Source organism: Thermobia domestica, chromosome 1 (genome assembly GCF_964235325.1).
Source record: "Thermobia domestica chromosome 1, izTheDome1.hap1.1, whole genome shotgun sequence".
In the NCBI taxonomy this organism is placed as follows: domain Eukaryota; kingdom Metazoa; phylum Arthropoda; class Insecta; order Zygentoma; family Lepismatidae; genus Thermobia; species Thermobia domestica.
The window spans coordinates 209,807,613-209,835,369 of NC_137454.1; the positions used below are offsets into that span (position 1 = coordinate 209,807,613).

The 27,757-nt window shown below is 36.7% G+C and overlaps 1 protein-coding gene across 1 annotated transcript in view; it reads right to left on the reverse strand.

The window, feature by feature from the left end:
* Positions 1-27,757, reverse strand: part of LOC145667021 (zinc metalloproteinase nas-15-like) — a 77,168-nt gene that overhangs the window by 39,823 nt on the left and 9,588 nt on the right. Inside the window, exons 3-5 of the mRNA XM_081734711.1 lie at positions 22,565-22,677; positions 12,616-12,691; positions 3,601-3,718 (exon numbers count right to left, since the gene is read on the reverse strand). Of these exons, the coding sequence (XP_081590837.1) occupies positions 3,601-3,718; positions 12,616-12,691; positions 22,565-22,677 (307 nt within the window). The remainder of the gene's footprint in view (positions 1-3,600; positions 3,719-12,615; positions 12,692-22,564; positions 22,678-27,757) is intronic.

The following is a 27,757-nucleotide window of genomic DNA, read 5'->3' on the forward strand; positions in this document are numbered from 1 at the left end:
AGACAGGTTTCACTGTATATATATATATATATATATATATATATATATATATATATATATATATATATATATATATATATATATATATATATATATATATATATATATATATATATATATATAGGGTTACAACAATCGACAATACGTATATTGTTTCTATTTTTACGGGCAAGAGTGCTATTTAAAAGAGCACAAGCGATTAAGAAGAAGAAGAAAATATATAAAGAAATAATTTAAATATTTTTATTATATTGACATTTCTCTTGTTTTGGTTGCTATGACAACTTGTTTATCTGGATGTTAAGAAAACTAAGAAAAGATATAACGAAGAACCATCTTGTTAGAATAGAATGTATATTATTTCAATGTGTCAAATTTGGTATGACGAAATATATATCCAAAAATGCATAACTGTGATTCATGGTAATCTCGTGTGCTCTATAAATATTCAAAATATATTTAGAATCAGGGAATGTAACGAAAGAAATAACGTTACATATTTATAAACGTAACGTTGTATTGATGCATAGATGTAATTGCATAGAATATGAACGAAGTAAAAATTACAATGAAATCATAACAATATTCAAAGTGAAACAAAACAAGAAATAATTGGATATGTTTTGACGGACGTCATAACTTTAGCTCAAGTGACATTACCAAAAGATTCGATTAAGTTGCATTGAATAGCATAATCTTGAGTACAATCCTGTACACTATTTACTTCATCAGTTCTTTGATTCCTATTCTGAACATTTCAGCCACGTATGTAATTACTACGAAATCTGGGAGTTCGTGAGAAATTAGCTCGATTATTTACATTATTCCTAAAAGCTGTACGATTATTATTCCTGTTCTTCTAAAATTAGGTTCGGTCGCATTGCCATTACGAAAAAATCCAACATTACCTCTAGTATTATAATTGCAATCTTCTCTAACATTGATGTTTCGCATGGGAATATGATTAGCTTGATTTCTTTTAATATTACCTTGCAATCTAGTCTGATTCTCATAATTTTGAACTATCATTATTAAGTGATTAAAATTAATGCACTGCGAAGAGATCAATACTTGCTGTAGCCTAAATGGTAATAATATTCTTATTGATGCAATAATGCGTGATTCCTGCTGATATGGATTGATCTGCTTCAAGTCATTATATGCTGAAATTACAAAATTTGTAAGACTTTTGTCCACTTTAGGATCAAAACATCGGTTTCTGATCTGCGCATCCCGGTCTGCTAACATAAAATCGTTTTCAAAATTTGCTAACAGAGAATTTTTAAAATCTGAATAATTACGCAGACTACCTCTGATCGCTTTATACCATGCCGAACAAGGTAGTAACAAAATATGTGGTAATATTTTGAGGAAATTAGCTAATTAGTTCATATTCTTCTTCAATTTTTTCTAAATAGGTACTCGCTGGGATGTCCTCAGTTCTACTGTTGAATTTAGTTAAGGATCTTATTTCACTAAATTTCACGCGAGTATTATTAGTACTAAAATACCTTAGATGTCTAGGTTTTACGTGTGTAGTGTTCCTTCGACGTGGTCTTCTTTCTTCGTCCTCGATATTAGAAGTGGTGTCCTCCCTTTCAGAATAGGCTCCTGATGAGTTGCTGTCTTCTTCACAGGGCCTTGATTCAGCTTTCCTATGTTCCTCATACACTACGTTGAGGGCAGGATCAGGATTACACTTTGCTGTACGGATTTTCTCTTTGATGGTCTGTACCTCTTCTTGGAGTCTCCGAATTTGGTTTGTATGTTCATTGACTTGCGTTTCTACTTCATAAACGGTACTCCTCACCACTGCAAAACTATGAATAATTTGGTCTATCCTATTGTCGGTTATTTCCAGTTTGGTATTTATCTGCTGCGTTACTTGCTCCAATTTAGAATTCATCTGCTGTCCTATTTGTTGTGTCACTTGTTCCAATCTGGAATCCAATTTGGAATCCATCTGCTGTTCTATTTGTGGTTTTACTTGTTCTAATATAGAATCCATCTATGTCCTATTTGTTGGGTTACTTGTTCTAGTCTGGAATCCAAATTTTGTGTTACTTGTTCCAATCTGGAATCCAAGTTTTGTGTTACTTGTTCCAATCTGGAATCCAAGTTATGTGTTACTTGTTCCAATCTGGAATCCATCTGCTGTCCTATTTGTTGTGTCACTTGTTCCAATCCGGTATCCAATTTGGAATCCAAATTTTGTGTCAGGGAATTCATCTGATGTCCTAGCTGTCGTAAAAGATCAATCACATCCGTTGAGGTCTCAGTTGTCGGTATATTGACATCTTCAATTCTTGTACTGGTACTCATTTTAGTTCTTCGATATATTTTGCTTTTATTACGTAGCAAAATGTAATCCGTGATGTTGAGATAGTTTACTAAAGCTTCTGACTAATCTCAAGGTTCCACGGTTTTGGCACCATATAAATATGTAATGTTATTTCTTTCGTTACATTCCCTGATTCTAAATTTTGAATATTTATAAGAGTACACGAGATTACAATGAATTACACAACACAGTTATGCAATACCGACAACGTTTGGGAGGAGATTCCTGACATCAAGATAAGACGAAAAATATAGATCAACCTGGGTGCACCAATTCTTCCTTTCGGAGTTACAGGCTGCTAAAACATGAAAAAAATGAAATTTAAAGGTCTATAGCTCCAATACTATGAGACCTACCGTAGTCGGATCAAGACTTTATTTAGGAACGAGTATGTGTCCTATTCAAATTTCCATGTTTCAGAATTCTGCGGTACTTCTGCAACAATTTTTATAGAGGTAGTTGGTGAATGCTTTAAATCATATGCTCGTAGCCAAACTCCAAATATATATATATATATATATATATATATATATATATATATATATATATATATATATATGTAAAGCCATATCTTTGAATATTTTTTGAACAAGTCACTTAATGGACAAGTCTTCTCCTCGTTACATCCTTCTCTATCGAATTCTACTTGTAATTAAATATTAATCCATATACGACATCAACGTTTGCTTTCTCTTATTACTTTCCTTTTAAGGCGATCTAACGTTGGAACTGGAAATGGTTTATATTTACCAAATTCTGGTTTCAGTAGAATGATAAAGATGTAAGTGAAACCCACTCTTGAGACGCTGAATCAATATCAAAAACTGTTTTTCACTATCTTTTTACTGGTTATGTTTATATATCTTCGAAAGACGGACGAATAGAAAAAGGTATTTTGTAAGTTTTCCTAATTTTACGCATAGTACGCTCCTCCTCACTGGTCTCATGACTAGCACATGCGCCCCCGTTTCTGTGCAGGGGTCCCGGGGTCAATTCCCTCTTGGAAAGCATTTAAATTTGAATGCATTACAGTGATTCGAATTCCACCTTAAGACTGTAGGTAAATTCTCATCCTACATATCCTCGGTGCTTAACAAACAACAACAACAATTACGCATATCAAATTGAAAGTATAAAGATTACGCAAAGCGTGATCTCTCACATTTTAAACAAACTAAATTTGTCAACTATAACACGTGCAGACTTTCTGTTTATTAATGTGTACATTTTTCTACTCTCATATAAAACAAAATACATACCCTGCTCCTTTGAGAAGATAAATGTAATCTTTTTGTTTCGTCCTTGGCACAAGTCTTATACAAGTTCTCAAGTGGTAATCCTTAAAAGCTGCAGCGATGACTGACCTCTCATATACACCTGGAATTATAAAAAATAAAATTTGAAATAGTTTGTCTCTGACAAATGACTTCTTCCGAAGAGTAAACATAAGGCAATGAGAGAACTGAAAGGAAAAAACTATTTAGGTTCATAAGTTTTCACCTGAAAATTTATCTTCGAATGTGTAATAATTGCTTTATGTGTTGAACACATTAAATTACACCACGTGTGGTCAAAAGTCTAAACCGGTTTAAGTATTTGAGAAACAGTAAATGCAGGTGATCCGAAGCCAATTGGGACCAATATTGGTGGGAAAGAAATAGTGATGTGAGGTGGAAAAATTTCCGAAAACTTTTAGCCTATATTTTTTTTTGAAAATTTTCCGTTGTAAAGAAATATCAGTGATCAAGTAACAATTCCTCATTAACCAAAAACTGATTGACTTCATGTATAGAAATGTTAAAAAGTGGAAGTTCATTTAAAGAATCTAAAAATTCTCATGGCTCAGAAAATTTCCGGTACTACGTAGGAACAAGTGAAACAATTTTTCATGAATCGAAAAATTTTCTGTCGTGTATGGAAGAAATGAAAACCTTTTTATAAATAGAAAAATTTTCATAATTTTTGTTGCAAAACGTAAAACAACTTTTTATGAATCGGAAAATTCTATTTCTCTGTAGAAAAGAGTGAAAGGAGTTTTCATGGATCGGAAAATTTTCATTATGACATAGAAACAAGTGGAAAAACTTTTCATAGCCCGAACAATTTTGAATATTATGTAAAGCAATGTTAGGTGGGAAATTTTTCACTATATTTAACTGCATATTGAACTATAAAATTGATTTCTGTAGAGGAAAGTTAGACAGCAACAAATTATAATTTTCCAGTTAGATTACAGGAACCAGAAAATTTTCCAATATTTCAAGTTGGCAAGTAAAAACTTACATTGTCTCTCTTTCTCTCTCTCTCTTTCTGTGTGTGTATAAAGTGCAGGGAACATAAATCGAGTTCGTAGAGTACAAATACCCCATCACATCGTTTAAAATGTAACGAGAAACGAAAAGAAATCTTTGTGAATCTATCAGTTATTTCAAAAACATAAAATTTCACTATTTCTTCACATATACGCCTGGCTAAGTAATGAAATAACTACATAAAAGTTCCAGTTTCTTATGAAGATTATTTTTTGCAACAAAAATTAGAAGAAATGCTTTGATTTTGCTGTATTTAAAGCTATAAGAAAACATCGTCTTACAGGTATTAAATTAACGAAATATGATTTTGTGAGATCAAAGGTGAATTTTGAGGGAAGAATACATTGAAGTTTTTGAAACATTTTTGCAGAAATGAAGTATCGTTACATTTTCATTTCATGAAACTTTTTTCAGACAATATTTATTACAAATAAATTTTACGGCTAAACAATGATGTAGAAATAAGTGGAGTATTTTCCATTTCAAAATTTTCCAGAAAATTTACATCACTGCAGGAAAAACATTATGACGTGTTTAGGGTTGTCGTCCGCCATCTTGGTTGCCGTCATATTGGAACCAACTTGTTTAGTTTAAATGGAACCATGATCGTGTGATATATTAAATAACATTCTCGTTTGGAGAGAAATCCAACGGAAAAGTTATTTTTCCAAAATCTGCAACGATTTTGAAGTTGTGAATTGATTTAGGAAGATTATGTTATCTTTTAGACTTAGATTTTGTTATGTGTAGAGCATTCTATGGACGGAAATTGACAATCTCTTTATTTTTTCTTGTAGCTAGAACGGGATGTTAACTCGAGAGGAAAGAATCGAAGTTATCCTTTGGCTGGAGGACGTAGTTCAGCAATAATAGCAGCCGTCTTCAATGAGCAACACCCTAATCGCGAACCAGTGACAGGCAGTGCTGTACGAAAACTAATCTGCAAATTCAGGGCAACGGGAAATGTTGATGATTTACCTTGATCAGGACGACCACGAAGTGCAACTGATCCATACACATCAGCAACTGTGTTGGATCAATTGATGAAAAGTTCTACGAAGAATGTGTGACGTCTATCAAGTGAACATAATGTTAGTGCCAAAAGTGTTCAAAGAATCTTAAAAAGGGAAAAGTGGCACCCTTACAAATTACAGTTGAAATAAAAAACTGTTAGACGATGATCCTGATAGACCAATGGAGTTTTGTGAATAGGCTTGGGTCCAGATAGCTTGTGACCCAGTGTTCCTCATAACATTGTTTTTAGTGACGAGGCAAATTTCTATGTAACAGGTGAGGTTAACAAGAAAAATGTTCGGTACTGGGCTAACACAAATCCTAATTGGATAGACGCATCAAAGATACAAGGTGCAGGTAAGGTAACGGTGTGGTGTGGAATATGGGGCGAGAAACTTATTGGACCTGTTTTCATTGAGGGACCTTGGATGCTGCAGAATGTGGAGATATGCTTGTGGAGAAATACTGTTATGCTACTTTTGTTGAACAAGGAAGGGACATTTCCTCATTAGCAACAAGATAGGGCACCGCTGAATTATGGTCGTAATGTAATCAGATGGTTCAATGAACAGTTTCTCCGTTGCTGGATAGGTCGGCATGGACCAGTTGAGGGGCCAGCAACTCCCCAGCCTAACTTCGTTGGATTTTTATCTTTTGGGGGCACCTTAAAGCTATTGTCTACCAGCGTAAAATTAATGATATTGACCACCTAAAAAGGAGAATCATTACGGCTGTGAACAAATATCACCAACTGTGCTTTGCAAAATGCACGAGCACTGGGTCGCACGGTTAAGGATGTGCATACAACAGAACATTGGACATGTTGAACATGTCATGTGATTGTAATTGTCTCATGTGTGTTAGTTGGGTCTTTTCCTAATCATTAAAGAATAAGTAATGTGAGATGTTACAAAGCTTGTTTTCCACTTTATATTTATCCTTCAGTTCGAAAACATCGCATAGTACATTTCACATTTCACACATAACCTATCCTAAATCCATTCAGAACTTCAAAACCGTCGCAGGTTTTGGAAAAAAATAACTTTACTGTTGAATCTCTCTTCGCAAGAGGATATTATTTAATAAGTCACACGATCATGTCCATTTAAAATAAACAAGTTGATTCAAATATGGCGGCCAGCAAGATAGCGGAGGGCAACCTTTACTGCGTCATAACGCTTCCCCCTCCCACCAACATTGTTCCCAATTGACTTCAGATCGCCTGCATTTACAGTTTCTCAAATATTTAGACCGGTCGAAACTTTTGGCCACACCCTGTATAATTATTGCAGTAACTTACAAAATAAATAAAAAAATGTACAATTATGTCAAGAAGATGCATAATTTGATAAATCATAATAACGCAGGTCCACTTTTTTTATGCAATACAGAAGTGAATACTGAGTCCGATTCAGTTCATCCTCCTGAATTCAAAAATGTAATCGAAATCATTCCATCAGGCAAGGTTTTGTTGTGACAGTTATTTTTTCACCCTTATACGCGAAATGGACTGTATTTTCTTGAAACGTGTATGTGTTTGAAGTGGAATAGCTCAGTTGTTTGTTAATGTAGAAAGATGATTTAGGTATTGGATTATTACGAAAGAATAAAGCTTTCACCTGGTATGAAGTTTGCGGTCATTGACCCTATAGTGAGATGAGAGATTTTAAATTTTTGTAAAATATTGTGGAAATTATATATTTTCTATTGCGCAATACTCACTCGCTTGCTGTAGCTTAACAATGGGCGACAAAATTATAAAGTTAGCTCATGGGACACACATGGCACATATGTATTCGATTTGTCGAAGCTGTCCTTGTACAGTAAAAAACAAACAAAAAATGGAAAATGATGGCGAAAAAGTTGCCCTTTTGTGTACGCTTTGATAACACTGTAAATGTAGATTAAAGTGAGACGTATTTAGCAGCGAGCCAGTGTTGATCATGTAGTGAGCCCATCAGGTTTTGTTTCTATGTAAGTGGAGGATTTTTTGTTTTGTTTTGTTTCTCGTGTTGTGAGAAAGTTTGTATAATACCAAGAAAGTGTTTGAATCTTTCGGACAATTTCTGCTACATTTGTGGTGAACTAACCTTTAAATCTCAGAGGCGAAATTTTACGCCAATTGTAAAAATAAGTGTTATAAGCTTTACTTTGGCTATAAAGCAGTGATTTTGATAAAGCATGGGTTCCAAATACATTGTTGTGTATCATGTTTGCGGCTTTTCACAGGATTGAAAAATGACACACACCATATGCTTTCGAGAATTCCCATTATCTAGAGGGAACAAAAAGACCATTCCAGTGATTGCTATTTCTGTTTAACAAACATAAAATTAATCACGTCTAAGAGTAAACATACTGTCGCATACTCAAATCTGCAATGATGCCTCTAACGACGAGTTTCCTGTGCCAAAGTGTCCAGATATCGTGTCCTTAATTGATGACTCTGATTCCAACACAATGCATACTGTGGAAGAAAGCCAAGACAAAGTGATCCTACCACCTTTATCAGACCCCACCTACTAACTCAGGGAGATCTCAATAATCTCGTTCGGGATTTACAGTTGTCTAAACAACAAGCCGAACTTTTAGGTTCGAGGCTCAAAGTTTGTAATTTATTACAAGGATATACATATATCGTAGTCGTGATAGTGATTTCAAAGTCTAGTTGTGTTTTGTAGTGATGCTAGTGTAGTGCTGGAGGCTCTTGGACATAACATCAGCTACATGAATGGCAATTGTTTATAGGCTCCTCGAATATTAGTTTCAAGGCGGTACTTCTGCATAATGGCAATGAATTACCATCAAACCTGTGGCCCATGCAGCTGACATAAAAGAGACATGAAACTATTAAAATGCTGTCAGATAAACTCGAGTACACAAAATATAACTGGAATATCTGTGGTGATTTAAAAGTCATAGCTTTACTGCTTGGCTTGCAACTTGGATACACCAAATTCCGCTGTTTCTTATGTGAATGCAGCAGCAGAGATAGGAAGGCTTATTTTACTATTTTACTATCAACATATATTGGTTTATTAGGACGATAAAACGAAGATATGATGGTAAGTATTTTAATTATAAACTATGAAGAAATCTCGAGTAAAATAATAATAACAATAAAAAAAACGTGTTGAAAAAGATTTTACAATATTTACATTCTTACTCTGTTCATTCAAATATAACAATTTTACTTTCATTATGACCTCAACTATTATAAAAAGTACATATTCACTATTATAAAAAGTACCTACTTAATAATGTCTTGTAAAATATTTTACAATATCTGCGTTCCTTTCTCTGTTGAATCAAATTTTAACAGAACTTTCTTTCCACATAAATTTTTGTTTTTATTATTCCGTCAACTACTGTCTGTTCCAAATGACAGGTTAAAGGAGCAGTAGAAAATTGTTTTTGAAATGACATGTTTGATACTACAAGGATGAAATAACGAAAAATTATAATAAAAAATGTCCAAGCTGTTACACAACGGTACTATACTTCCGGAAGCTTGAAATCTCCCTGACTAGTAGCAGAAATTTTGAGAATTCCATAACTTTTCTAGAAATTCTGAGAATTCCGTAATTTTTCCAGAAATTTCAAATTCCCTGACTGTTCCAGGATATCTCGCTTACCTCACCACCATGCAAGTAATAGAAATCTCCTCATAAGAAAGTATAATCAAAAGCCTCCTGATCTTTCTTTTTATTTTTAACGCGATCCTTCTTTTTCTCATTTCATTTTGTTTCTTCCTTCCTTAATTTGTTTTTATTTCTGGTCTCGAAGGGGGGTCCGGATCCCCCCCCTTGGCTACGTGCCTGCTTACAACTGCTGGATATCAAATTAGGCCTTATGAAGAATTCCTTAAAAGCTCTTGATAAAAACTCTCCTGCATTCATGTATTTGAAATCTAAACTTCTCAAAGTAAGCGATGCAAAACTGAAGGAAGAAACATTTATTGGCCCACAAATTACATCATTATTGGATGATGACAATTTTTCAGAACTGTTGAATCCCCAGGAAGACAAGGTGTGGAAAGCCTTCGTAGATATCTGTCGTGGTTTTCTTGGAAAATATAAAACAAACAACTATAATGATACAGTGAGTAATTTTGTGAATTCGTACCAAGTTATGAGATGCAGTACCACTTCTTAGACTCTTACTTAATTTTTTGTTTTACGGTGTAAAAAAATCTTGGCTTAGTAAACAATGAATATGGCGAGCGATTCCATCAACAAATTTCCATAATGGAAAAGATATATAAAGGCAAATAGAGTCCCAGGATGCTGGTCGACTACTGTTGAACATTCAGAGAGAGAGAGAGAGAGAGAGAGAGAGAGAGAGAGAGAGAGAGAGAGAGAGAGAGTTACGTCAGAGGCCTCATATAGCCTAAAATCATCATTTACAACTTCTTATGTAAATAACAATGATGCTTACTTTTTATTTCTTTTCCTTTTACTGTATATTAAGAACATCTTCGGCAAATCAAATACATATACGACATGTGTCCACCCATAAGCTGTCTAACTTTATAATGTTGTCGCCCATTGTTAAGCTTCAGCAAGCGTGGGGTGATTGCGCAATTGAATATATAAAATTTACACAATGTTTTATCGAAATTTAATTACCCTTTCAGTTCCCTATGGAATCGATGACGACAAGCTTGATAACATGTGAAAGCTTTATCCTTTGACAATAGTTTGACACCTAAGCCATCGCGTTTAAAGGTTTAAAAAAATGACTCACAAGAAAATCCTGCCTAATGAAAATATCTTGATTACATTTTTTAATTCAGAATGAAAAAAGACACATACTTAGTAACTTTGAAAGAAAAACAAGAATAAAACAAATTTTTGTACACCAGTATAACTTTTGGATCATGTTTTACTTTGTGGAGAACTGAATTTTCTATTAAGAACTCCCCCCATAAATCTACTCAAATTATGTGCGTAATCCTCCATTTTCATAAACCTATTTCCTACTCAAATTCTGTGCAAGATTCTCCATCTTTTGCTTTGTATTTCAGTATTGAAATTTATGTTCTTATTAGACAAAACCTTTAGGACACCCTTTCCTTCTGAAATGTAGGAGATGTTGACCATTCCGGTTCAATACTACACATAAGGATATAGATCTATTCTTCGAAGATATTTCCGTTTCATGACATTCATCTTGAAACCTGCTATACTGGATTGAGGTCATTTTCTTAGAAATAATGGAAAAGGTTAATGTGGAGTATCAAATAAGATTAAAATGTTTCACGATCAAATCTTACATGTCTGTTCTATTTGAGAGTTATGAGTTCGAGCACTCACAGAATAATGTTTTCTTACAGGTAAATATCGCTGTCATTGACGAGAAGCAAAAGGATAAAATTGATCCTAATATCTAAGGAACGGGGCCATACATACTGACTTTAACAACCTACATCCAATTAGGCAATCAAATTTACAAACACTATTGGATCCTTAATAGCCTTGCAGTGGGAAGCGTAAAACTGCTACTGAAGATGGGAAGAAGAGTCTTCGCAGCATTCCCAAGGAGTCAGCGTGCACATCACACAATTTACCAGCACAATAATGGTCGTACCTTATGTCATATTTAGTCATTGAGTCATTTATCTACAATCTGTGCCCAATAAAACCGAATTATCAAAGATAAAATTACTGAACCCTGAATAAGAAATTTTAAAATGTACATAAGATGACAATGCATAAAGATTCGGTTCAGTTTTACCGTAGTATGGTGGGTTGTAGCTTAAGTTCATTATTTGTTTACTTTTTTTAATTTCAAAAAGAAACTAAAATTGAATTTATAAGCTGTTTCAATGTGAATATTACAGATTTCTTTTCTATTACTATGTATAAGAAGAAGAAAGAAAAGAATTGAAACGGTTATAAGCTCATTGTTTGAATATTAACGTAGGTTACTCAAAATCAGACAAGTTTATGTTATTAGTTTATTTAATCGATACAATTTCCGAATATCCTTTTAAGCTAATGTTTAGTGAAATATACATAATTTAAATAGACTTATAAATCGTAAGCGCTAATATATTTTTAAAATTAAATTTTGTAATTACTACTAATAAAATGAGCGACGTTATACATAGTATCCTTATTGCAATTGCTTTAACCCTTTAATGGGCAAGCATTGATAGCATTACCATTAAAATATTTAGTTTAATTTTATGGTTTAACCATGTCTTTCTGATCATAATTTCGTAATTTTTAAAGTACTTTGTACTTTGCTTACAAAATACAGGGTGTTTATTCCAAAGCAACATTGCCATATAATAGTTCTTGTGTGTAGCTACTGAGCAGCATTGCCCTATTATGGTAAAATATCATAAGAATACTTTCAGTAATTAGCAGCAGTTCCGTTAAAATATTTTCCTACAGAGCAAGAAACTACAAATAAAAAAATAGAAAAAGAACTTTCACGGAACGTAGGAGATAAAGCTTCTACAATACTAAATTTGGCCGTCCCCTATTGACGAAGATTAGAAGTATCTAAGGAAGCGACCCGCAAATCATGTAGGATGAATATTGTATGAAAGCAATAATACCAATTGAATGATCACTGAAGTTATAATTCGTGCGGATAACGCAATAGAATGCGATGTTGCTTGAGAGCAACACTGCCCAATAAAGGGTTAAAGATTTTATTTTCCTGAAATGTGCACCGGACGGACTGAGCTGAATCTCACCAGGTAGTCAAAGCCAAATGTGATCACGTTAACTATCCTTTAATAACAACAGATGGAACAACGCACAATTTTTAACGTAGTGACGTCTCAGAAATCTAGAAGAGAGCTTGCCCCTGGAGCTGTCGTTAAGATTTCAGTCTTCTTTAATCATTAATGTTACGGAGGTTAAATTTGACGGGAATTTTTTTACTATGAATAAATAAACTTGATTCTTTTTCGATGTATCACACTATACTTACTAAATGAGGCTGATATTACATATGGTACCACACCTCCAGGCCATCTCATATACATGTCGCGTATAGCATTCTTTGTCTGCAAAAAGAAAAAGAAGTAATACAATTTTACAGTTTTAGATTATATTTATGTGTTTCTAATAAGATAATACAGACGTTTTACATAACAATAGGCAGGTTGAAGGAAAATTATATCACATTAAAGATATAATATGAACTGTACAGTCTTATTCTTCTTTATATTTATTGTGATCCACATCTTGACTATTTTCTTTGCTAGCATCTACCATTTTATTGAGTTGAGTTGATTTTGAGTTTAATGTCCCTTTCAACAGCGAGGCTATATGAGACGGGACCTACTTATTAACGTGGAATCCGAATCACAAGAGCTCCCGCCTGGAATCGAACCCAGGTCTCCCACGACAAAGGCGCGTACGCTAACTGCTTAGCCACGAAAGAGCTCTCTACTATTTAATATGCAGTATATAAAATGGTAGTGCTTTCAGCACCATGTAAGATAACTATATTACAAGGATTTCCCAGGCACCTATTTTACAAGTACTGAGACTGAGTAAATCCCTGAGCTATGTTTGAACGAGAAGTAAAACCAGGACAAGAACACAATTGTTAGCTGGGAGGCAATGCTTAGATTCTATGAGGAAAGACTTTGATAGGCACACAGAGAAGACACCATGAAAAAACAACATCCTACAGAGCAAAGTTTACTAGACATGTAGATGCCTTCATTTGTGCATTTGAATATTCAGTAAGCTCATTTTCTGTGGCATCAGGAGATCTTCTTAACATCAATGAACATGTTATGAGAGGGAACGTGGGGAACGTTGTATAAGTATTGCAAATCAAGGCCGAGAACAATTTGGAAATTTTATTGATAAGCACCTAGTCGCCGCGTCAAAGATGATGGACCTTATAACACGCAATAAATTCTCTATTTTTGGGAAGACTAATAACAAGTACATCTAAGACTACAGCATTAAAGATGTCACTGCAAAATGATTGCGCATATTTAATAGGGTGGAGCGTTTTGCACTTTTGTTGGAAATTCGATGACGGCTAGTGCGGGAAAGGTGCCATTTACTGATTTTTTTTTAATTTTTTGGGGCGACCCCTTACCCTGCCCCAACAGACTTAAAGTTTTTAAGTGTTTGATTAGGCAATACGCACAACACGAATGACAGAAAAGCTACTTGTGGTCGTTTTTACAGTTACCTGATGGCTATAATACAATTATGTTTTTAAAAGAAACTCGTTGCAATGCCAGTAAATAATTTTAAAACGTTTATCAGTCCAAGTACAGCCATATTAACTCAGTTGTTGGAATTAAAGTCCAGATTTTGTTTGGAATGCCACGTTAGCGATGATTATAGGCATAGCTCATGATATAACACGATTTGTTTTTTTTTTTTTATCAACTCTTCGCTTGTTATGTGCACCGACAGCAAATGCCATCTAGCAGCAGGCTTCAAAACTTCATGGTTGCTTACTTTGGCCACGCTCTTCGAGCGTCGTCGCAACGTCCGGCTCCGTCCAGAAGATTAGCGCACCTCCCGCTCGCCTCGTTGGCTGCAAAACCTACGCCGACGTTTCTAGAATATTCTCGCTCGAAGTTCGGCGGTGGTATAAATATTGCGTACTTCGGCCAACCAATACAAACAGGCGAGTTTATTTCAGCTGAAGCTTTAATGGTTTTAGTTCGCTACAGTTTCTGTTAAGACAGGGAGTTTGTGCATTGTACCTAAAGTTACAGTCATCTTAGTGCGATACGATTCAGAGACATTTTGTATACTTTGGTTTCCAAGTTCGGAAGCAATGGAAAGCAAGATGAAGAAAAAGCCTCATAGCAGACCAACGCGGGAAAGTGTGAAACGAGGCTTATTTGGCACTCCAAGTTAAATGAGTGAAGTGCAGTTACCCACGTACGCTGACGTTATGCGACATTATCATTGGTTTCGAAATGGTTTAAGTGGTGACGAAAGTGTAACTAAATTACCAGTGTAAATTAGTTGGACAAAGAGTTGTACATATTTGGCGTAAAGCAAGCATTCATGTGGTTTCAGAAAAGAGAATTTTTGACATGCTGAAAACATTTTATAATAAGTGTCGCACCAAGGAAAAACATTTCAGTCGACAAGGACAAGAAGCAACACTTCGTGCAGGTTTTGTTGCACACGCGGAATAGTCTCTTTTTGATATTGCTTCTTGCAAATGTAAAATCGCCGAAGATTGCAACTGTGAGAGGACACGCAAGATTCCAAAACGAGAATTCAAGTTTCTTTTGGACCACAGAATATCACGGAAAATGAGCATTGGTAACATTGACGTCCGAATAAGCAAATCTCTGTCAAAGATGTTTTCCCGTAAAGTGAACATATTTAAGGGGCAGACAACCAAGAAAGACGCTGGAAGTGTTGAAGCAAGTCCATCAACTAGTGGGATTAGGCATAGGCACAGGTCAAAGATACTGGCGTCCTCAGGGGAATCCAGCGAAGCTGTTGAATCGGGAAGCACGTCGGGATCTAATTTCGAGGCGCGACTAAGAAGGAAACATAGCCTAAAGTGCATGTGTCTTCAAAATACAGCGGAGGCAGCGTTTAGAACTGGAGCTTCAGACAGACAGGTTTCTGCCGTACTTCAGGACGCGAGACTCATAACGCCAGAGGACAAAAATCTTGTTGTTGACAGATCTAAGGTACGATGAGGAAAAATAAACTGGGTGAGAAGATCCAGAAAGAAAAGGATCACCTAGGCCGGGTGATTACAAGTATCTACTTCGACGAAAAAAATGATGCAACTCTTGTGCAAGAAAAATTAACGGCAAACTACGAAGACGAGAAGTTACAGAAAAGCATATCAGTTCTATCGGAGCCCGGTTCAGAATACTTGGGTCATGCCACAGCTAAGTCAGGCACTGGCAAGGATATTGCCGACTCTATATTGGAGCTTTTAGAGAAGAACCAGTACGACGCGTTAAGTCTTGAGGCAGTCGGCAGCGATGTTGAAGCCATGAGCACAGGATGGGATAACGGCGTGATAAGTCAGATACAAAGATCCCTAGGAAAGGAACTGCAGCATCTCATTTGTCTTCTTCATACCAACGGGTTGCCATTTCGACACGTGGTTACCGAACTGGATGGTGGGACGACCGGACTCAACGCTTTTCCCGGCCCCATCGGAAAGAAATTAAAGGATTGTGAACGTTCACCGATCGTCTCCTTTACACCCATTCCCGTTGAATGGGTGTCTGAAATCGAAAAACCACATGGTTTAAGCAGCGACCAGAGTTAGCTCTTTGAAAATAGTAAGGCTGTTGCTACAGGAATGTGTACTACCGATCTAGCAAACAGAAAATCAGAACCGTTATCACATTCACGATGGCTCACATTGGCCTGTAGGATGTTTCGCCACTACATCAGTACTCATAAACCTAGTTCAAGTTTGTGTCTACTTTGCCAGTACATTGTTAAAGTATACGCTCCCGTCTAGTTTCCAATACGGCGAAATCCTTCGTGCGAAATGGGCGCCATGCATCTGTTTAGCATAGTTAGCTATCACGTTTTCTGCCAGAAAATCTACAATACATAGTTCATTCTGTTCTACAAACAAACGGATACCACGCTCATAATGAAAACCTGCTGATAGCAATGACAACAGATGAAAATCCGCACATTCGAACGTTAAGCTGGAGAAGGATAAAAAAGTGCCACAGCCAGAAGACTCCGAGATCAAGCCGCCCACGTGAATTCATTGTTCCGAAATTAAACTTTATAGCTGAAAATTACTACGATATGATTAAATGACCTAAATGTCTAACAGTAACCAATCACACGAAACATAACGGATCAGCAGGTTGAAGAAAACATCCGAACTTCAACTACTCTAACAACAACATTCCCGTGTCATGGTCAAGCTGTGGAACGCACAGTGAAGCTGGTGTCCGAGGCAGCGTCGAAAAAGTGCGGCCAGAACGCAAGAGCTATCTACGTTAGAGCCAAACGGAAGTCTAGAATAAGAATGCCCCGCTTCGAGACCAAGAAGAACTATGTGACCTAAGGTCAAATGTCAATGTATGCCTACCGGGTGGATGGGTGGGCGGAACTCCCGCAACTGTGCAACCACCTTCCCGTGGTGAGTTCTGGGTTATTTTGCGTACGGAGCAAAATAAGCGAAGAGTTGTACGAAGAAAATCGAGTTATATCAAGGGCTATGCCTATAATCATCGTTGACGTGGCATTCCAAACAAAATCTGGACATTAATTCCAACAACTGAGTTAATATGGCTGTACTTGGACTCATAAACATTTTAAAATTATTTACTGGCATTGCTACAAGTTTCTTTTAATAAAATAATTGTATTATAGCCATCAGGTAACTCTAAAAACGATCACAAGTAGCTTTCCTGTCATTGGTGTTGTGCGTGTTGCCTAACCAAACACTTAAAAAAAAAAACTTTAAGCCCGTTGGGGCAGGGAAAGGGGTTGTCCAAAAAAAAATTAAAAAATCACTAAGATCGGTGCCAGTAATGGCACCTTTTCCGCACTAGCCGTCATCGAATTTCCAACAAAAGTGCAAAACGGTACACCCTAATAGTTAACCGTCTCTACATCTCATGCTAGGAAAGAGAGGGAAACTTTGACGACATTTTACGGCGTGAAATTCAGGCCTACCCTAGCTCTTTGTGCCTACGGATAACCAAGAACATGGAACAAGGCTAATCTTTTGAATTTCTTGAAATAATTTGCGTCCATAGAGTTTTCTTCTTCTGAACCTGGAGTAGACTTCAATATTTTGATGTGTCTGTGCTCGTCCACATGATAAAGCCTGGTAAGACAAAAACATTTCAGGAGTATGCCGAAAAAAAGTTCCTTTCATGCTTATTAAAACAGATGGAATTTGTAACGAGACTAGACATTGTGTAGGACACTTGGCAAGATGGGAGGCCAAGATGGGGGTCTGAAGAAGGAGCCTGTGAGAAACGAGGAAAAGATCAACGAGTTCGAGCAACATTGAACGCACCACTACCTCAAAACGTTGCTGGCAATAGTACTTAATTGAATGATAATAGGACAGAACTATTTAACCTTCTAGGAAGAGAAATAATAGCAATCGGTTGTCAAGAAAAAGAAACTTACCCCAGTCTCGACACAAAAGTACTTTGTTTTCCAAACTGTCAAAACCTCTCCCCCATGAATCCTTCTAACCACAACGTAGCAAATACCTGTATTTTTTTGCACGCCGCCGATGCTTTTACACGTGGCCTGAAGAACGTTCTCGTTTGTGTAACCGACACAAATGTTGTTGCCTAGTTGTCACAGGGACTTCATTCTTTTGGGAACTAAATTTTGAAGAACTCTGGATTTACTTTGGAACAGGAAAGCATCTTAGAATTGACAAAATAGCAGCATTTATGAGTCCAGAGAAGAATCGAGCACTTATTTTATTACATGTCTTAACAGGTTGCGATACGGTGCCCTATTTCAGTGGGTGATGAAAAAATAAAGCTTGTGATACATAGGCTGCTTTTGCCTGAACTATTCAATTATATTTTTAATGCCCCTTTTAGCAGTAAGGCTATATGAGACGTAGATCTACAGTTTAACGCGGGATCCGAACCATATGAGCTCCCGCCGGGAATCAAACTCGGATCTTCTACGCCGAAGGTACGTATGCTAACCGCTTAACCAGAGCAAGCTCCCTTGAATTATTGAAAAGCTCCTCAGACTTAGATGTGGAAACCTTGAAACCAGCATGGAGGATAGAGAAGTTAGTGATCCTCCTATATGAGAAATTGTTACAGAAAGAATCTATCAATGACACAAGATATATTTATTTATGAAGAAAAGAAGAACAATGAAATAAATACCACCAACTTTAAATGCCTTGGTTTACAGGTCTAAATAAGTGGTGAGTCATTATTGCCTCTCCAAGATATTCCAAGCCCTTTAGATTGGGGTTGGGAAAAGTCAACCCTGTGTGGACCACTACCTTTAATTTCTGAGTCCGACTATCTCATTGCATGCGTCTTGAGAAAGGGTTGCTCTAGGGCACTGTAAATCTAAAAGAAAACAAAATCTTGTGAGCACTGGATTCTGCACTTGCAGTAGTTGTTGTGTTTAGTTGCCATGAAGAAAAAATGTTAATATATTGTTTTATTGATGTATAGTTTGTTTAAAGAAATGCTTCTGCAGTAAGATAACGATGGTATGTTAGTTTGGTGTGCACAGTGCAAGGAGCTAAGAAAGCAATAATAATATATTTTAGTTTATAATATATTATTTATTGCAAGAACGATCGCAATCCTGAGAAATTCTGCCCCAAAAGTAAGATTTTTTATCTAAAGGTGCCCCCCGAGGTGTGGATGTGGGATTATGGTAGTCAACCCTACTCCATTTTGGAGGCTAACAACAATTTAAGAAAAAAATTGAAGAATGCAAATATAATCCCCTTCCTGACTCACACTTTTACTACTCCTCCAATAAGAACGCCCTGGTTACGTCCCTAGAGTCCAATATTTAAGTAGCTGTCTCGAAATACTTGACCTATGAGTGTTGAATGAATTGAAGCATAAATTTATGAAATGGCAATAATATAGAATCGAGAAAATACTCTGTCTAGAAAAACACTCTGTCGGTTATTGTGTCCATATTTCGAAGGGATTGTTGTCTTACCTAAAACAGCAAGTACTATTCTTCAAAGTTGTCCTCATTTATAGTAATGCACTTCCGGGAACGACTGTACAAGTCCTGGAAACGCCTGGCGTCTCGTCTTTAGGGATGGCCTTCAGCTGGGTCGTAACTTTACGTTGCATCTCCGAAATGTCCGAAAACCTCTGGTCTTTCAGGGATGATTTCAATTTGGGAAGTAAAATGTCCAGGAGAAACAAGTCTGGGGATTAAGGTAGATGAGTGACAGACAAAACTCCCCTGTTAGCAAGAAACTTCTGCACCAGAAAGATAGTGTGTGGCTGGGCATTGTCGTGGAGCAGGATCCAGTCGCTTTGCGTGACGTTCTGGGGGGTATACCCGCTTCATCCGTTCCAGCAGACGTTTCAGTATTTCCACGTATGTAGCGGCATTTAACGGAGTGCCTTCAGGAAAAGATTCTTTATGGATGAGACCTCAGAGTCGAAGAACATCATGAGCATTGTCTTGATTCGTGATCTCTCGCTTCGCATCTTCTTGCTTTTCGGCGACCCCGGACCCCACCTATCCATACTTTGACGCTTGCCTTCGGGATCATACTTCAGGAGCCAGGTCTCGTCGCCCGTGACGATGGTTTTCAGTAAATTTGGGTCTCGACCCGCCATATCGATGAGGTCTCCACAGGCGTCGGGCCGAAGGAGAGGGTGCAATTGCAGGCAGGCCAGTTCGGAGGACGTCTACCACGGTGTCCCTTCCTTCTCGGAAACGTTAAAACTTCTCATAAACACACTCCAAGGTGACAGCGCGTTCTTCGCAAACTGTTGTTAGCATTTCATGAGTCTCTTTCGCTGATTTTCCAAGTTTGAAACACAACAGCATATTCGTTCTCTGCTCGTTTGGTATTCATGTTTAGTTTCGACGGCGTGCACTACACCTTCATTCTACAATGTGCTGTTTACACATGATGAGCAAACTCACAGCGCCGTCGACCATTGGGTCCGGAATGAGATGGGGAGTATCTCGTCGTGTGCGTGGTACCTATACATGACAAGGCGGTTGCCAGTTGAACGATAGAGGTAGGTAGGGACGGGACTCAAGCCTCCTCGGGCATTGCCTGGGGTTCCAGGATTGGGTTGGACTCTGCCGGGCTGTGGTTATACCGTGGGTTTCGGTACCATGCGGGAGCTAATCCCAGGAATCTGGGTAACGGTGAGCGAATGGGGGAGCTGAGGTTGTCTTGAGGTTGTCTATGCCCACAGAACATGGTAGGACCTGACTCGCTAGCAGGACCGCCTCCACCAGTAGGCAACTGGTAGGCAGAACTTCGGTTATGCCGCGCAGTGGGCGTATTCCACTCCCTCAGTGAATGGGAGTTACACGCTAAGGCGTCAAGGTTAGGGGACAAATCTTGACGGTGCACTTCGTGCACAAGGACAAGGTCCAAGATAGAGGAATTCGGTTCGGGTGCTTTATTTAGTGGCACCGATCCTTAAAGCAGGCCAAGCGGCCGCAGCACGTTCTCCCAACGTGCACAAGCGTGTTAGTAGTAGAACACTAGCTCTAATATCTTGATCTGTCCGGCGTGGTGCACTCTTCCGGCCGTGAGCAGTATGACATCATTCACCGAACTTTCTGAACGGAGGTCGTAAAAGCATAAGCAACTAAGTAGCAGTTTAAGGACGGAACTTCTCTCATTCTCTCTCTCCCTGCAGGTCTGGAAGGGACGTCTCCATTTCTCAAAATGTTCAGGATTGTCCAAGGGATCTATATAGCAAATTACATCTTTTAATCATAAAGTGCACAGTGTACCCCTTATCAACCGAACTACATAATAGTATAATTCCGTGATTTTTTGTATACTTCACTCAGCTGTTGACTCAAGCAATGTTGCCCGATATCGTTTGAAATTACGAAAAAAATTCTCCAGTACTTGTAGGCTGCCTTTAATATTATATCTTACATATATTACTCTAGCAACTTATTACTTTACTATTTTCTGTCCCTTTGTAACCGATTGGATAACACACGTGCTTTCTGTACTGTCGGTTTCGAGTTCAATTCCCGGTAGGGTGCTTACTGAGAATACAAACACAAGTTGTGTTTTGGATCTCACTTTTAACAGTAGGTGTCGTGTAATATAGTCTTTGTGGTGAAAAGGAATGTTGAAAGGATGGTGAAAAGGAAATTCCAACCAACTAACCAACTAGTATAAATTTGTTCTAAATCACTTGCTGTGCTGCTTAGACCAGCCAGAATTTTAATCAGCCCGGCTATTACAGTACTAAGAATGTGCAGAGGGAGAAACGAAGGAAAAGAACAGGAAGCCCTAAGTGGATCAGGGTTCTTAAATAGACATTCTCTGGTGTGTATAAAGCTATGTATGATTTTGTGCTTATTTTATAATTTTCGAAGATATTTAAAACACCTTTTTCTTCCCTTATTTTGACTCGAATATTTGAGTTTTTAATTTGCATGACTTCTTGGTGGTTCTACGGGAGTCCTTAATCCCAGACCTCGCTGCAGCTTTGACTGATCTATCTTGAACCAATACATCTATTATATTATGTATGCCATTCTTTAACTTCTATTTATCTTCTATTTATCAATTTCATCTACTACTAACACTAATTGTTATTCAAATTGTTATAAATGCAATACACATGAAGTCAATAATTATAGTTTACTCGTAATACATACATTACTCCCAAAGAATGAATAACTAGCATACGCAACAATAAAACACAAGGCCTAATTAAGAATAGCTTCACCTATTGAAGCATTGGACACTGTTTGTGAAAAGTTGTTACCTTCGTTTTTTAAACTTGAATTCGAAACTAATGTAATACGAAACTGAATATTTCTTTATGTTTTTCGAAACGAACTATTTTCTTCTACAAAACAATTAATAACAAAGGAAAAACAAATGATTCACATAAGTTTTGAAGCTAAATTTAAAAGTGAGGAATAGACTTCACACAGCTCTGAACATTTTTTAGTGAAAACTCGTGTTACAATTACCCGTATGATTCTCAATTCTGAGAAATGTCTATAAACTTTAGGGATGCGCACGAGACAAGATTTGTGGCTGTCTCGTCTCGAAAATGTGCTGTAAAAGTTACGTCTCGACTCGAAAAATGTATATTTCTCTATTGGAAGAACCGTGTCTCGACTCGAATTTTGTCAGGAAAATCCTGTCTCGACTCGTCTCGGGCGAATCCTTAATAAACTTGTAAGAGATTCACACGTAAACAATTATATCAAACTTATGTGTATGCACAATACAACAAACTTACGTCAATATCTCTTGAAAAGTTTGAGGGCCCCGCTCCTGCAATGTCTCCTTCAAATAGCCCAGCAATTTCTAGAGGATCAGGAGAATTTTCATCTTGTGGAGGTAGAAGCAATTCTGAAACAAAAGGACAAAAATACGTGACATTTACAAGTAAATTTATTATTTGGTATAATTCAACAACATTATTAGCATTTAACGAAAAAGAAATTTAAAGATGAGACATACAAATCGATAGAGGTCATCAAGCTGTCCAAAATTATATGGGCGAGTGCAGATTCTTATGCGTAGGTTTCGAGAAAATTGTGAAAGATATTCTTTTTGTAAGTCTAAAATTTGATATTGTTTGATAATTACGCCACCTTTTAACATGCAACTGAAACTGAAGTTACTTCCTACGAGATTAGCATGATTACAGTACACTGTATTGTTAACTCTATTCTGCATGATTTTTTTCTTTTAGCGACAAAAATAATCAGTATTGGAAATCCTCATGGGAATATGGGAACTTGAAAAATGAATTAAAACTTAAATTTTTTAGATTTTTCACTTAATTCCGACGAGAGATAAGTAAATGCCATATATGATACACTTACAACTTACAAAGAACATGCCAGATGACACCAAAATTTCTTATTCATACACGTCAATATCTCACACATCAGACAAAACAGTCATTTGGTGCCTTTGATAAATCACAGAAAAGCTAAACTGAAAAAAGGGGATGTGCCATATATGGCACGGCATGCGGTAAGGGGTTAACAAGATATAGTCCAACATTTTGTTTAATATTCACCTAAGATGATATACATATCAGTCGATAGATCACAATGAGGTAAACAAAACAAAGATATATGAGAGTAAATTCTCAAGGTAGTTTTCGAGAAAAACGAATTTTTGCGGCGCTGAAATGAACGTCATTCGTTCCCAATAACAACGGATAGTTTTCAGTGCACTGGAACAAGTTATTTATTTATTTATTTAATCATATATATATATATATATATATATATATATATATATATATATATATATATAGTTATATATATAACGTAGGGATTGTACTTGATTGTCTTCGAATGGTAACAGTAATACCTAACTATACTCCACACACTCCTGACAATAATACACATAATCTTAAGAATACTGCTGCACATATTACTCGTGCTAATACATAGAAAACAACCAAAAGAAGTTACTTGATTCATTTATCAGGTTTATTGGTGATCTTATAGAGGACCTTATTTTCCAAGAGGGAATACTTCCATCTTTGAACTTGACCTTTAACGGTGTTTCAAGTTTTGGGATGAAATGTTCCTGAATTGCTAGTTTTACAATAGAAGTGAATGAACGAGGTGGAATTATTCCTTTTTTTGTACCAACGTGACCAAGTTTATATTGTGATTTCTACCAAATACTTGTATTTTCCGTTTATATAAACCCAGGTAATTAGACAGAATTCAATGTATAGATTCATAAACCATTAAAGGCAAACTTGGCAAGAATATGATAGAAATGTTCTCTTTTGAAAATAAGATCTTCATATGTCAATATTAGATACTTGTATTTACTTTACACCTAAGTTTCAAATAGCATTTTCCAGCCAGTTTGTTGGTTTCTAAAGAGAACAAATCAAACTATAACTCTTGTGTAAAGACGGAATTTCAGCCACTGAGCTCTTACACAAAATGCTGTAACTAACAAGAAACCATATTGATAGGAGCAATTTACAAGGTTTCTGTCTGACATTGATCTGACGTTATTCTGCGCTGAGTCACATAACCTTCGAACAAACCAAAAAGTAAAGAATAAAGAAAATTCTCAAATAGGTTAAAGAATGTTTAAGCATCATTTCAATGTTTAGTATCATGAATATTTCATAGAAAATTACGTAATTATCTCTGAAAAACCAAGTACAGCTGCAATATGTATCTTTAAGCCCAAATCTCTATGATAAAATACAGAAAAGTATGTTTTTTGTTTCCAAAAGTCATGAAAATAATGTATAGCTCCGCAAAGGAGGGATCTGGACTCACTGAACCATCTACTGCAAGTGCACCCTTCCCCGTAATGTATATGACACGATACTCAAAAATATAGGTACTTCAATATGTATTTATCTACTTCTTAAGTATCAGAAAGAGAGGTTCTATTCATTGTGAATTGTCATAATACACCCTGTTTCAAAAAGAATATACGTATTTCGAATGCATATATTTATTAAACTTTAAGACATACGAATATGAAATTTTACACACATATTTACTAACCTCTCAAGTTCAAATTACAGTTCAAAGTTCTAATTACAGATGTTCAATAGGTCCCCCCATCAGCGACACGAACAATATCACATTGATATTCAAATTCCTCCCATACTCGGGCAAGCATGTCCTGCGTCACTGATGCTCTGGCGGTACGGATCCGGTCCTTCAACTCTTCCAGGTTCTGTGGGAGTGGTGGTACATAAACGTTGTCTTTAACGAAACCTCACAGGAAGAAGTCACAGGGTGTCAAATCCGGTGACCGTGGAGGCCTGCTGAGACATGCTAATTCGCCAGCTCCTTGACGACCAATCCAACGGTTCCGTAGAGTTTCATTCAGATATTCACGCACTTTTCGATTCCAGTAAGGGGGTGCCCCGTCTTGTTGAAAAATGAAGTTGTCTTCATGCAGCCTTGAAACAACCAGTTTTGTAACATAGGAGATACTACTGGTTGTTAACCGTGTTTCCATTAAAGAAGAATGGGCCGTAAACAGATGATCTGGATATTGCACATAACACATTGACTTTGGGCGAATCTCGTACATGTTCAATGACTGCATGTGGGTTCTGTAGGCCTCAAATTCGAACATTTTGTTTGTTTACCTGACCACTAACACGGAAAGTCGCTTCATCACTGAACACGATGCGTTGTGCGAAAGTGTTATCATTGTCAATAGGATCCAGAATCTCGTTACAAAATACCACACGTTTGCGTTTGTCATCAGGACGTAGAGCTTGTAACAGCTGTAACTTGTACGGCTTCATAACCAACCGACGTCTCAAAACAAGCCAAATTGTTGTTGTCGGCACTTGTAACTCCCGACTGGAATGACGAATTGATTTTGAAGAACTATGTTGGAAAGCAGTTTGAATTCGTGCAAAATTTTCTTCAGGAACACGAGGGCGGACAGGACTCTTTCCTTTACATACACATCCTGTATTTGCAAACTGTCGATACCATCTGAGAATGTTCCACCCATTCGGAGGATCAATTTGGTACCTCAACATGAAAAGTCTTTGCACTGTAAATCACGGAATTGAACTTCGCAAACTCGAAAGCACAAAATGATTTCTGCTGCGGAGTAGCTATTTTAAACATATGACGGTTACCAAGCAAAACAGAAGACAACTGACATCTAACGGTTATTAATATAAACTAGACTATGTATTAGTTCCTCCAATAGCCGAGCCGAGGCGTAGCGATCGATAGTTTGGACAAAATAATTCTTCGTAATATGTATATTCTTTTTGAAACAGAATGTATATATTAATTAACATAAATATAAATTTAACTGACATGATTTCTTGCAAGACTATAAATAGATCGGAAATAAAAATAATCATAGCGGAATATGTGTTTATGAGTTATTAAGAGGCCTAATAACTGCGAAATTAAAATACTTTTAATTTTACAGTAATTATGTGATATCTTCAAATAGATAAAAGATAATCGAAATGTGGAACAAGAGCGCCTTAGGCAATATTATTTTGCGTGCGTTACCGTTATCACGAGTCACCTAGTAGTTTTCTGTTTGCAGCCATTTAGAAACGCGAAAATAAATGCCGATTTTCTAAATGTCTGGAAATCGAAAGCAGATAAGTGAGTTGTGATAACGGTATCTTATGTATAGTAATATTGTCTAGGGAGCTCTTGTTCCATTTTTCGATTATCTTTTATCTATTTGAAGATATCACATAATTACTGTAAAATTAGCGGTATTTTAATTTCGCCGTGATGAGGACTCTTAATATATTTAATTCTATTAGGCTACAAATAACTATTCATTTTCCGGTCACGTTAATGCATATTGATTGTATATGACTTGCAAAATTAGTTCATGCAATTGAAAATTAAACACCAAAAGTTGACATTTTAAAATAAAGTACAGTATTTCAAACCTGTTATTAGTAATAATGATTTATTTGGATTTTTTTCAATCTATCCATGAAGTTCAATGACGTTCTATAAACATTTTACATATATTATACTTCAATCTTTTGTTTATATTTTATCGTTCAACAGTTGCTTTTCTGTACTCAGAAAGGTGAAGAATGATAAAATAAATAAATAAATTGCGGAGTATAGTTTTATTACATTATCTCGCTTCCAAGAGGTTCCGTCAATATATATTTATATACTATGTTTAGACCACCCCAATCAAAAATTCTGGTGACCTTCTACTTATGAGATGACCTCGCATAGAGTAGTCGCTAACGCTCTCGCCTTCTGTGCGAGCGGTCCCGGGTTTGATTCCCGGTGTGGGCAGTTGGTCGAAAAAGTGTAAAAAGCGTTTTCAGGCCGGCCTTAGGGCACTGAGTGAGGGTTTTCCTGGGTTTTTCTCATTCACATTAGGTAAATGCCGGGGTGGTACCTAATTTCTAGGTCCCAGGCCGTTTCCTTCCTTCCCCAATCCATTTTCCCACCCCTTTCCCCGGATAGTGTGCTCGCCGAGGGACGTCATCTCTCATATGTAACGGGCTAAATGGCCAGAGGGAGGAAAAGCTCAGAATTTACATATCTAATCCAGACTTTAGACGAAATTCAACAAGTTCATACATTCTTTGTAATTCCAAATACTACTTTGAGAAAACCATCAAGGAGATGAGAAAGTTAAAGTAAGTAAGAATAGATTGATTAAAAAGTATCACATGGAGACAAAAAAAGAGATTCTGCTCGTGAACTCAAAACGTGTAAAGCGTATTCAGTCCAGTTACTGAGGGACGTAAAGTTTTCAGGAGTAGACTGTTACATAAGCTTACCGATGCGTAATAATCATCAAAGCAAGTGATTAATCATCGTCTTTTTGATCAGCCATATCTCAAGACTTTTCAAACACTTACTGAATGCTTTGAGAAGTTGGGCAAGCGATTCCCGTTTATCTAAACTTGAGATCGGGACTGCAAGATCCAAAAAAGTAATAAAGAAGAAACATG